Genomic DNA, 12,874 nt, shown 5'->3' with positions numbered 1-12,874 from the left:
CTTGCCCTCTTCCTAATTGGTCTTCAGGTCTCAAAGTGACCACCAGATCACCTCTTATCAGTCTACTAGATAGCTCCCTACAGCAGGACAGCCCTTGACCATTGGTGACTGGACCAGGCTGAGGCATTTAAGCACTGTGCTGCTCAGCAGCTGACCATGCAGCCTGGCACCACAGTTTGGCCCAGTCACTAGGCTGGGAAGGCCTTCACACCAAAGGGACACCAGAGACCACAGGCACCACAAATACATTTCATGTCACCCAGCCCTGCCTGGTGTTACAACATAGTTATACACAATAAGCCCTGAACTAACAGACTCTACCTGTGTTCTCTGCAGATTAAAAGAATACTTTCTCACCTTAAAATTTTTTAAACCTAAACCTGCCTGGGGAGTCATGTAGTAGCACCCTCCAAAAGAGGAACACGAGACATATAGTGAGGATCACAGAACTGGGAGTTGCCAGATTTGCACAAAAAGATTTATTGCTTTCAAAACAAAATAAGACAACCTCAGAGAACTTAGTGAAGAAAATACTTGTAGAAATGTGAAACTTTCCTAAAAAACTACTTTGTGAGCTGATGCAGGAAACATTTCAATACAGAGAACTTTCCAGAAGCAAGTGCCACGTAGGACAGGACAGCAGGCTGTGGGGGCCCCAGAGCCTTATCACTGGATGTGGCCACTGCTTAGAACCGTGGCTTGCGCTTGCGGCCCGTGTATTGAGTGTCAGGTCTGACTTCCCTGTGCAAAGAACAGGACAGTCTCAGAAAAAAGAACAAAGCAGCCCTAAAACCTCCTCAAATGTTGATAAGCCCTTAGTGGCAAGAGAAGTATCCCCTCCAGCCTGCTGCCCACCGTCTACCATTCCCAGTCCCAATCCGGTACTCACCTGCCCTGCCGCCTACGCCGCTCCTTCTTCTCCAGCACCCACTGTCGGCTCTTCCTCACTAATCCCTGCCTCACCATCCTGTATGAGACCCTAGTGCCAGAGACACAGCTATGAGCAATGTATGGAGCTGCCTGGACGGCACACGTACATTTAGGCAGAGGAAGATGGTGAGCTTCCCTCTCAGTCAGATGCCCCCGATGCCTCTCCCTTCCCTTCTACAACACCAGGTCCCCACTCTGGACACCCTCACCCTCCTTCCTGGTAACACCCATTGGGGCCAAACAAGTTCAGCAGGAGGGTTAGAAGTGAGGGGCCACTCCTTCACAGGCAACTCTGTGAATGACCACTTGGTGGGTATACAGACATCAGATCATGAAAGCCTGGCAGTGCTCAAGGAAAGCCACAGTCCCCATGTTGCCACTTAAGGCCCCAGTCTGGTTTTGGGGTCAACATGCCTAGTGTTAACCCAGTGGGGGCTCCTGGTAACTCCAAATGTCTGAAACAGGAAAACGAGGCTGCTGACTCATGGTAATCCTGACAGTGGTTCTCAGGGGCTGATTTTGGCCTCCATCCTTGGCTGAGGAGAAACTGAACCCCTACAGGCCCAAAACAGGCCCTGAGAAAAAGGGGAACCTGCCCCCCAAACCACACCCCCACCTGGTAGTGGAGATTAAAGCATAACTCGAACAATTGCTGCTTGTCATGTGAGTATCAATCATTTACCAAGCACCTACAGGCACAGCCCACGTTTGTTCAATATTGGCACGAACCAGCCTTGCCCTTCAAGAGACCACCCCAACTAGGCCAAGCCAAGCGCAGAGAGGCCCAAGAGCTGCCAAGAACATGCCAAGGAAATACAAGCACAGAAATGACCTGGTTTTTCAATAGATGATGTGGGGGTACGCCCAGGCAGTACCTGGTAAGGAGTCACTGTGGAAGGACTGAAGGCAAAGGCTGTCCGCAGTCACTAGACAGGAAGGGGAAAGTGGACTGGGCTAGGACATGGAGGTATGAATATGGGAGTCTGCTCCCCCGGTTCAGGAAGCAGCATTAACCAACATACTTCATGCCAATGCAGTGACACAACATCTTCTAGACTTTGGGGTACAGAGACAATGGTTCATGACAGGAATTTGGGGGGGGGGGCCAAGTAGGGGGCAGGAAGACAGAGATGGAAAGGAGGGACTGAGGAGGACCAAGGGTGTGGGAAGAAGGAAAGAGGCCTGGAATAAGCTAGACACTGGTGACTGTCCTGAGAGACCAGTGAGGGCTGAGCCAAAGCCAAGCAGGAGGGAGCTGCACACTGAGGGCTGAAGATGCAGGATTCATTCCAAAGGTTCCTGAAGAAAATATAAATTGTGGGAGCACAGTGGCAAATAGGAGGCAAGAGGTGAGCCACAGAAGGGAAGGGAAGTCATCAGGGAAAATAAAGGGAGCAGGTGAAGATGGGGGTCCCTCAAATGTGCCAACAGAGTAGAAGTGGGGATGGCAATGCCAGTGAATGGGGGGTGGGGGGCCAGCCCCACAATGGGGGCAGGTGAGAGGCACTGGAGGGTGGAGCCCGGCCAACAAGGATATAGGAAGACACAGATGAGACAAAGTTACACCAAATAAAATGCAGGTTGGAGATAAACTGCACTCTAGCCTCAGAGCAAAGTGGGAAACTTTCTTGAGAAAGAAAAGATAGGCTGTCTCAGATCCTAGTGAGCAGAAAAGTTAAAAGTTAAGATAAGGATGAGAAGAAAAAGACTGAGAATGACCACAGAACAATCTGTGATGAGACAGAAGCATGAACCCAAAAGCTTAAAAACTTTTCCATAATGCACCTATTTATGGTAAGGGTCCTGAATGTGACTAGACACAAGGGGAATGAGAGAAGATTCCCTTCCTTTCACCTAATCAGAGAAAATATAGAATAAGAGTTTGCAGAACACATGATGAAAAAGGGACATGCTAGGCTCCCTGCTCCTCAACACACTGTCAAAAGTGGGGGGCATTACCCTCTCCTTTTAAAGAGGTGAGGAAAAGATGTTCAGGTCATTCAACTTACCTGAGTTTTCAGTTAGGATGTGTTGCCTGCAGACACTGGTGTGAGGACAAGAGGAATCCTAAAATGCATGGAGGGAGTTACCTTGTACTTCAAAGTAGTAGATAGGACCATCCCTGGGAGCAAGGGATGGGCACCTCCGAGCAGAAGTTTTCTAGAAGGGCCCCCAAAATCCCATGGGGAATGGGTTGGCAAACTAAGGAAATGACCTCGGAGGGCCAAAAAGTCAGATGGCACAACACATGGTGGACAAAAGGAACATGTGTGATTATCACCACCGGTGGGCCTTCCAAACTCACTGATTCTGATTCTCTGCTCATTTTTCTTTCTTTCTTTTTTTTTTTTTTTGTAGAGACAGAGTCTCACTGTACCACCCTCAGTAGAGTGCCATGGCGTCACACGGCTCACAGCAACCTCTAACTCTTGGGCTTATGCAATTCTCTTGCCTCAGCCTCCCAAGCAGCTGGGATTACGGGTGCCCGCCACAACGCCCAGCTATTTTTTTGTTGCAGTTTGGCCGGGGCTGGGTTTGAACCCGCCACCCTCGGCATATGGGGCCGGCGCCCTACTCACTGAGCCACAGGCGCCGCCCTCATTTTTCTTTTAAACATCTTACAGGTCTTAAGATCTTTCATTCACATCAACTAGAACTAAGAAATAACTTCCCTCTTCACTACCTTGTAATCAATTATTCATTCAACAAATGCTAAGCACTTTTTACTAATAAAAATTCTATTTTGGGGCAGTGCCTGTGGCTCTGGGTAGGGCGCTGGCCCCATATACCAAGTGTGGCAGGTTTGAACCTGGCCCCGGCCAAACTGCAACAAAAAAATAGCTGGGCATTGTGGTGGGCGCCTGTAGTCCCAGCTGCTCGGGAGGCTGAGGCAAGAGAATCGCCTAAGCCCAGGTTTTGGAGGTTGCTGTGAGCCGTGACACCATAGCACTCTACCGAGGGCAATAAGGTGAGACTGTCTCTAAAAAAAAATAATAATAATAAAATAAAAATTCTATTTTCAGCTCAGGGACATAATACAAGTCCCCAAGTTCCCACCAAGTTTCATTCTAGTTGGGGACACAAATAATAACCAAGTAAACATAGATATTATGATCTGGGGCAGTGAAAGGTATTCAGGAAAATAAAGGTGAAGGGTACAAGATTGAAGATACTGAACAGAAAAACAATGGTATGATTTATCTTTTAGAAAAAAAGAAAAGAAAAAAAAATTCCCCATGTCCCGAGTTTTGAGGGAAAGAGAAGGGAGGGAGGGGAAGGAGAGGAGGGAGAAAGAAAAGTCTGGTTGCTATACAGAAAATAAACTGAAAGAGGTGAAGACTGAGGTGGGGAAACAACGCAGGTATTCAGTGATCCGAACAAGAGGTGTAACTTAGGTGAGCTCAGTTCGAGAACAGGGCAACTGGGATCACATCGAGGGAAAGGATAGCAGGGCTTGCTGCTGGCTGATTGGATGTGAGACAAAGGAAAGACGGCAATGACTGAGATGGTAAAGAATTAGGGAGAAGAGTAGGGGTGAAAACCAAGAGCTCTGCTTCGTCTGAGACACCTGTGGAAAGTCCAGGTACGGCACTGAGGCAGCAATTGGGATATAGTGGTTGAGGTGAAAGATAACTAGAGGAGTCATGAACTTCTGGTAGGTATGGAAAGCACCATAGACAGAGAAGGGACCCAGGTTTGGCCCAGAGTACTACAAAAGGAGGAAGCAGCAGTAGATTAAGAAGGAACAGCCAGTGAGATCAAGAGAAAACCAGGACAGTAGACCGAAGGCCAAATGAACAAAGTATTAATTAGGGTAGCTTTGCCTCAGCTACTTGGGAGGCCAAGGGGGAAGGATCACTTGAGCCCAGGAGTTCAAGATCAGCCTGGACAACAGAGCAAAATTCCACCTCTACAAAAAATGAGGAAAAAATTAGCCAGGTATAGTGGCTCATGCCTATAGTCCTAGAGTTCGAGGGTATAGTGAGCTGCAATCACACCACTGCACTCTAGCCTCCGGGACAAAGTGGGAAACCGTCTCTTAAAAAAATGATAGCCTGTCTTGGATCCCAGTGAGCAAGCAAGTTTAAGATGAGGGTGAGAAGAAAAAGACTGGGAATGATCACAGAACAATCTGTGATGAGACAAAAGCATGAACCCAAGACGTGAACTGGAAGAACGACAGGAGAAAAAGAGACAAGAGTGAGTTTTGTTATAAAGGGAAGCAGATAACCAGGGTGGTAGTTAGGAGTCGTTATTAATTAAGGAAGGATCTTTACTAAAACAAGATAAATCATGCATTATGTGTGCTAATGGGATGAGCCAGAAGATTAATGATGAGGCTGCAGGAGAGAGAAGGGAGAGCTGCACAGCCAAGAAGGGATGGGGTCAGATGCAGGTGGGGGCGCAGCCTGCCAAGAGAGGCAAGAAGAGGGGCACGCAGGCTCACAAAGGTAGTCAAGACTGCATGGCTGCCCACAGACATCCAGAAGGATCCTCAGCCCGAGACCCTAAGGCAGGAGCAGGCACAGTCCAAAAGAGGTCTCCAGCTCTACCACCACCTTCGTGGTAGAGACTTGGGTAAAACTAGAGAGAAATGCCATGTCTAAACCACCTGTTGACGGCAATCCCTACCCTGGGATAGGGCCCAACAACTCTTTTACCTCTCATTACTGAACAAGGACTCCTTGGTGGTCTCTTCATCCTGATTTTCATTCAGCCCCTGCAAGAACCAAATTGCTCTTAGATCACTCTGGAGATCTCTCTACCCATCTGTGCCACTCCAGAAGCCTGGGTACCCAAAGTCTGAGCCTTCAAAAGGCCCAGTCACACAAAAATGAACCAAAATTCCTTTCTGGGACCTAGAGAGCTGAGGTCTCTGCCTCCAGACTTCAACATGCCAGGCTCTGTGCTCTTTTACCACCATTGTTCTCAAGGCATGCTCTTCAGGCTGAGTCTCATTTCCTAGAATCCAAAAGACACAGGCCCACAAACCCAGAGTCCCTCACCTTTGGCAGAAAGATCGAAGGCCCAGTGAACAGGCAGAGGAAAAACCTGAAAGAAGAAAGTGCAATGTGAGGGCTGGGTTCCTAAAACCTTTCAGGAGACCAGGCCTTGTGACCCCTACCTCTGCCTACCTGGACCCTGGTGGCCCACCCAGCACTACTCTTGCCCACTGAGTGGCTCTCCCACCTGCAGCCCAGACAGCGCACTGGCCCCAGAGCTCACTTCTTTGCTTTGGCACTATTTGGGTAGTCCACCACAACACCACCAGTGAAGCCTGCCTTCGTAGCCTGGGTTGTAATCAGCTCCAACTGAGGAAAGAGAAGCAGAGAGTGAGTGAGTGGGGAGGCTGGAGGAGCAGATAGCTTCATCTCCTCTCCCTTTAAGAAACCAGTCTGCTCCAGGATGGATCCTGTCTGGGAGAACTGAAGGTCTTTTTTATCAGACTTTTCCAATTCTAAGTCCTCAAAACCCCAAAACCCACAGAGAAAATTTCATGCTAGAGCCTGCCTTGGCCCACAACTCCAAAGTAACTCTCCTAATTCTCATTTTCAAGATCAGTCATCCATCTCCCCACTCAAATCTCAAGAAATTATTGGCCACCAATTTGAAGCTGGACTTACTCTTATCAGTCAGGGACAGTGCCTCATGTATCTTTCTCACTCTTCCCACTATGTATTTGGTTACAAAATTCAGTAATAACACATTATCAGTAATACCATTTTATTTGTCAAGAATAAGACAAATCTCCTTCCCCACCCCCACCAATACCACCCCTCTTAGGATGTGAGATCATAAAATGTGCTACCATGGGTCAAAAGGACCACTGTAGGGTACACATTCCTTTTTTTTGAGACAGAGTCTCACTCTGCTGCCCAGACTAGAGTGCTGTGGCATCAGCCTAGATGACAGCAACTTTAAACTCCTGGGCTCAAGCAATCCTCCTGTCTCAGCCTCCCAAGTAGCTGGGATTACAGGCACATGAGTCTCACTCTTGCTTAGGCTGGCTATTTCCCTCCTTTTCCTACCTATCAGTATAAAGTTCCTTATTCTGTCACTTCCCCACAGCAAGAGGGCAGGTTAGCTAAAGAACAGACCTGCACCTCTCCCTCTGCACCCCTCTCCCTCCCTGGACCTCCAGCACCAAAGAAGCTTACCTGCTGAGAGTTCTCAGGGTACAGCTGCAGGACAGCTCGGGCTCCATGGACCTGCAAGCAACACAAATATCACTACAGTACAAATGACCCCCATGGGGTCAGGACCTGCACACTCTCTCCCTCCTTTTTTTTTTTTTTGAGACAGTGTCTCACTTTGTTGCCCTTGGTAGAGTGCGGTGGCATGATTGCTCACAGCAACCTCAAACTCCTGGGCTCCAGCGATTCTCTATCTCAACCTCCCAAGTAGCAGGACCGAGACGAGGTTTCACTCTGGCTGAGGCTGGTCTCAAAACTGTGAGCTCAGGCTATCCACCCGCCTCAGTCTCCCAGACTGCTAGATTACAGGTGTGAGCCACCTGGCCCAGCCTCTCCCTCCTTAATTCACTAAATATTTACTGAGTTCCCACTATGTGTAAGGCACTGTTCTAAGGGCTGGGGATATAGTCAGGGAGGAGAGCACTAGCCCTTGAACTCTGAAGCTCACATTTTAGTGGGGGAGACAACTGATAGACAGTAACCGTTAAGTGCCAAAAAGGAAAACTAGACAAAGGGAGAGTGACAAAGCTTACTTTTAGCACAAGGAAGGCCTCTCTGTGAGGGATACTTAAGCAGAGACCTGAATGCAGCAGGCTTTTAAACATATGAGGGAAGAACCTTTCGGCACAGTAAAAGGCAAACACGAAGGCCCCCAGAACTGTAGGATTAACCCCAGTGTGACTGGGAGAACCCATGTAATATACAAGTCCAGCTGCCAGCCATCTTCAGAAACCATGGGAAAGCTGGAGTCAGGAAGGGAAGATAAAAGAGGCAAAAAATACCTAGATCCTTAAAAAAAGTAAAAAGGAAAAAAAAAGTAAAAGAGCTCATTTCTCTTGACTTAGAATCTCAAACTATCACCTAATACCTGTAAACAACTGAAATCAGCACTATCAGTGCTGACAAGACAAAGCTAATAAAGGTTCTCTCGGTGGTAAATGACCATCCTGTTCCCCATCTTAGGAAACACATGGAGGGGGGTGGAGAGTCAAGAGGATGTAGGTGTGCTGGAAGGCCCCCGCAAGGCATGTACACAGTATCTCTATCCTCATTCTGCTCATTTTATGTACTCAAACCAACTTCTGATTAAAACTCAGCATACCAGACACATGAATTGTGATGAACAGAAGTAGGCCCTATTCTAAGTAGTAAACTGTTCTCAGATTTTGACATCAGTGTCTTCTGGGTTTGATTATACCATTGAGCTTGAACTTCTGTTTAGGTTGAAGAGCTGGACAGATAATATGGTCCTGCCAACCCATGAGGTACCTAAATGGCCTTCCCATCATGGGACACCTCAACTTCCTCACTCTACCTTCAAGGACAGGGAAAGGATAGGAAGCCAGCTCAGATTAGATCTCATACTCACAAGAACAGAATACAGAGAAGAAAAAAAGCAGTACAGGCGCTTGGCAGGGTTGTCGGATTTCTTGTTAGCATTACAGAGCCACTGCACAGCAGAAATGCTGAAAGGAAAGGACTCAGTCAGGAAAGGGACCAATCCACATGCTCCGAGGAGCATGGGCCTTCACTTCAAGGCCCTGGGCACCATCCATCCTGGATCTTCAGGTGAAACCCTCCTCCCACAGCTCCCCTTCTTGGCAAGTACAGGTCCACTCTAGGCCATGACTCTACAAGAGTGGACAAACAAGGTATGTGGCAAGACCATACATTTATGTCCCTCACCCACTCCTAGGAACCATTTTCTCCGACTTGTTTCTACATGCACTCCAAGTTTAAAATCACTTAGTGTACCAAGACTGTCTCTGCCTACCCACCCCTCATTTCCTTCCTCCATTCAAAGCAAACACAATTTATCGTACTTATACACATCCATTTATTCGCCCTCTTCCTAAATAATTTCCTTCTGCTGAACCTATTAAGTGTCTTCACAATCCCCAGATTTAACAATGACCAGATTTTTTTTTTAGACAGTCTCACCTTGCCACCCTCAGTAGATTGCCATGGCATCATAGCTTACAGCAACCTCAAACTCTTGGGCTCAAGCAACTCCCTTGCCTCAGCCTCCCAAGTAGCTGGGACTATAGGTGCCAGCTCTCACTTCCACCACTGCTCAGAATTCATAACTGTCTTGAATGTTTCAACAACTTCACTCTTCCACCTGAAAATCACCTTCCCTAAGCAAAGATCTGATCCCATCACTTCCCAGCTCCCTATTATTTACTGAATAAAGCCCCAATTTCTTGGCTTGAGTTTTTAAAAAAAAGTGTTCTAAGAACAGTTTCCGTTTCCATGCAATTTCTCACTCATCCCTTTGTACTGACTCCTTTCTCACTAGCTTCTGTGCCTTTGCTCATACTGTTTCTTCCCTCAAAAACACTCTTTGGCTATCCAAATTCCTCCAGGTCTTCAAGGTCCAGCCCTTCTGCTTAAGGCTTTCCTGGCTCTCTTGCTCTTCACTCACAGGTCCCACAACTCCCTAGAGCACACCATACGCAGGCTTGTGTCACAACCTAATAAACAAGTAAGAGTCCGGACGGCGCCTGTGGCTCAGTCGGTAAGGCGCCGGCCCCATATACCGAGGGTGGCGGGTTCAAACCCGGCCCCGGCTGAACTGCAACCAAAAAAAAAAAAAAAAAAAATAGCTGGGCGTTGTGGCGGGCGCCTGTAGTCCCAGCTACTCAGGAGGCTGAGGCAAGAGAATCGCTTAGGCCCAGGAGTTGGAAGTTGCTGTGAGCTGTGTGATGCCATGGCACTCTAAGGAGGGCGATAAAGCGAGACTCTGTCTCTACAAAAAAAAAAAAAAAAAAAAAAAAAAACAAGAGTCTTAAAGTAGGGTTTCTATACTCCAAGGCACCTTATACAAAATCTTATGTACAAAAAATGTTCAAACAAAAAAAAACAAACAAAAAAAACCTTGCTATACCATTTCTCCATTTAAAAAGAAACAAAGGGGCGGCACCTGTGGCTCAGCTGAGTAGGGCGCCCACCCAGAGGGTGGTGGGCTCAAACCCGGCCCCAGCCAAACTGCCAACAAAAAGTAGCTGGGCATGTGGCAGGCGCCTGTGGTCCCAGCTACTGGGGAGGCTGAGCAAGAGAATCACCTAAGCCCAGGGGCTGGAGGTTGCTGTGAGCTGTGATGGCACAGCATTCTACCAAGGAGCCCAGGGGCTGGAGGTTGCTGTGAGCTGTGATGGCACAGCATTCTACCAAGGGCAAAAAAAAAAAAAAAAAAGAAGACTATTTACTTCTAAAACATACAGACCACACTGTAGGCCTTTTTGGGTGTGTTTAAACAACTTCAAACACATTGTGTGATTATTAGGAAAAAGCAATTGCTACCTTTAAAACTATCCCCTCCACCCTGGATTCTTTCCAGATAGGAAAAAAAAAAATCTTTAAACCCAAATTTTTACTCCTCACTCAGATCCCTACCCTACCTCCCTACCACTCAACCTAGGATCACTGAAAGCGGTCTCCCTTCAAGGTAATGATTTTAACTTCCTTCCCACCAACTAAACACTACATTGAATGCTAAACAGAACTCACAACAAAAGGCAAAAAACATTTACAACAGTAATTTTTTAATGTTCTAAGATCTGTTATTAAAGTACTAACCACAAACCCAACACCTAAACCTGATGGACTAAGGACTCCAAAGCCACTGAAATGATTAGAGCATTCCAAGCTGCTCTCCACCAGAGTTCTTCAAAAGGAAAACAAGATGGCTGCTAAGGTCCACAAGATGGCCTCTCTCCCCCCAACCAGGCACACAAAGCAGACACAGAATCCATACCAGTGGTGCCTAAACCTGGCAATGCAAGATGTTCACAGCAGTAGACAATTTTGAAATGGAGGAAAAACCCTCAAAAAAACATTCTTGGCCTTGCTCTGATCTTATAAATCTGAAAATCCCAACGGATGCACATTTTTAAGTATCCTGTGTGACTCTTCTATACAGCCAGGTGTGGGAAACACTGGCCCGCAGGACTAAAGGCAGGAAGTTAAGACCTTCACCTGATACAACCATCAAAGGTACCCGGTTTGAAGGGGACACCCTGGCCCATGTCCCCTAGAAGCAGGTCTCCCTCTGTGTCTCGATCCAAGGCTGCATCTACATTGGAGAATAAGAAATCAGGGAAAGAGACAATATGTACAGCTGTTCCATAGTCATGAGAGTAGTCGACTTTGATGTCAAACAGGACATACTTACCCAGCATGGCAGGACTGATATCGATGCCCACCCAGTAGTGCCCCTTATCTGAGAGATAATCTCCACTCAGCCCAGAACCACACCTGGAAGACAAATTTAAACAGAGACTCAGCAGGAGTAGCAAAAATACTCCACAACCAACATAATCTGAACCAGTCCCCAGGATCTCACCCAATATCCAATAGGTAACAGGGCTGACCCTCAGGCAGACAAAGGAGTTCCAGTGCTCTCCCAGCCATCTTGGTCTGGACATCAATTATCCGTGAGCTGAGAAGGCAGACATACAATGAGTGGTAAAGGAGATTTAGTATAATATCTCCCTCATCATTAACCCAAAAAAGCCAAGGGAAGAAAAAAGGTTCATCTTGAGGTACTCTTTCCTAATCCCTTCATCTGGTAATTCTAACTCCGGATCAACAAACTCAACTACATCGTGAAGATATAGTGAGATAATGTAAATAGGGAGACAAGATAAGCATCATGGGAATATCATCTCCTTTCCCCCCAATAGTATCGACCCGTTACCCGTACTCACGGCATACTGCCTATGCTACCACATGCTTTAAAGAAGCAGCTATCTAGCCGGGCGTTGTGGTGGGTGCCTGTAACCCCAACTACTTGGGAGGCTGAGGCAAGAGAATTGCTTGAGCCCAATAGTTGGAGGTTGCTGTAAACTGTGACGCCACAGCACTCTACCGAGGGCGACATACTGAGACGCTGTCTCAAGAAAAAAAGAAGGCCTCGGCGCTTGTAGCTCAGCGGCTAGGGCGCCAGCCACATACACCAAGACTGGCGGGTTCGAATCCAGCCTGGGCCTGCCAAACAACGACAACTAACAACCAAAAAATAGCCAGCCGGGCGTTGTGGCGGGCGCCTGTAGTCCCAGCTACTTGGGAGGGTGAGGCAAGAGAATTGTTTGAGCCCAAGAATTGGAGATTGCTGTGAGCTGTGACGCCACGGCCCTCTACCGAGGGCGACATAGTGAGACTCTGTCTCCAAAAAAAAAAAAAAAAAGCTATCGCCCTAAACTTAGAAAACCACCTACGAAAACTAAGCAAGATCACGCTCACTTTAATGCTGAGGTTACCATGTCCCAGAGTAGGTCACTTAATTCCAAGTGACAGAAATAGCCACAACCCAGGTCCCTGTCTTCCCCACCCCCAAAGTCTACGTGCGTGCCAAGCAATGCCCATAATCGGGGCAACTTGCCGGTTCCCGACCCCCAACGCCGCTCAATATCCAGGGTCCCCTCACTTGCGAACGTATTTCTGGGCTTCCTTCTTGTCGTAAAACTGCGAGAAAGAGAAAGAGAAATGGTAGATGGAGAGAGGAATTCAGATGCGATGGCTCTAAAATAAAAAGAGAGGGGTACCCTTGGGCACAGGCCTCACCAGCTCCGGAGGTCCGCTGTGCTCGGGTCTCCCACCGCCGAACGCCATTCCCACGATGCAGCAGCACGCCTCTAACTGGCGTCTTCCGGAACCCAGCCTTTATGTCGTCAGCCCCCGCGACCCCGCCCCCCGGTAATACGCATGCTCAACGCATCTCCGTCCTTCCTTTTTATTTGATTGGCTAC

General features: G+C 47.7%; 1 protein-coding gene and 1 non-coding gene across 4 annotated transcripts; both read right to left on the bottom strand.

Annotated features, from left to right (window-relative positions):
• Positions 1 to 438: 438 nt before the first annotated feature.
• On the bottom strand, positions 439 to 12,814 carry BUD23 (BUD23 rRNA methyltransferase and ribosome maturation factor). 3 transcript variants are annotated; one of them, XM_053557312.1, is made up of 12 exons: positions 12,690 to 12,746; positions 12,508 to 12,590; positions 11,470 to 11,565; positions 11,299 to 11,381; positions 11,103 to 11,199; positions 8,494 to 8,590; positions 7,089 to 7,139; positions 6,157 to 6,242; positions 5,937 to 5,982; positions 5,592 to 5,650; positions 890 to 979; positions 439 to 741 (listed from the first exon to the last, which is right to left on the bottom strand). In XM_053557312.1, exons 3-12 carry the CDS (start codon positions 11,535 to 11,537, stop codon positions 687 to 689), a joined length of 732 nt encoding a protein of 243 aa, XP_053413287.1. In that variant the 5' UTR covers positions 11,538 to 11,565; positions 12,508 to 12,590; positions 12,690 to 12,746; the 3' UTR covers positions 439 to 686. The 3 variants fall into 3 exon arrangements, with proteins under 3 accessions (XP_053413287.1, XP_053413284.1, XP_053413286.1); XM_053557309.1 differs by having other exon boundaries at positions 440 to 741; positions 12,553 to 12,590; positions 12,690 to 12,814; XM_053557311.1 differs by lacking the exon at positions 439 to 741 and adding an exon at positions 2,940 to 2,997 and having other exon boundaries at positions 884 to 979; positions 12,553 to 12,590; positions 12,690 to 12,814.
• LOC128563027 (small Cajal body-specific RNA 20) lies at positions 1,380 to 1,505 on the bottom strand. Its single transcript, XR_008373700.1, has one exon. It is a non-coding gene; the product is annotated as a small Cajal body-specific RNA 20 (non-coding RNA).
• Positions 12,815 to 12,874: the final 60 nt, after the last annotated feature.

This window comes from Nycticebus coucang, chromosome 12, assembly GCF_027406575.1.
Source record: "Nycticebus coucang isolate mNycCou1 chromosome 12, mNycCou1.pri, whole genome shotgun sequence".
Taxonomy (NCBI): domain Eukaryota; kingdom Metazoa; phylum Chordata; class Mammalia; order Primates; family Lorisidae; genus Nycticebus; species Nycticebus coucang.
The sequence above is the reverse complement of the archived record's forward strand: the minus strand, read 5'-3'. Positions and strand labels throughout refer to the sequence as shown.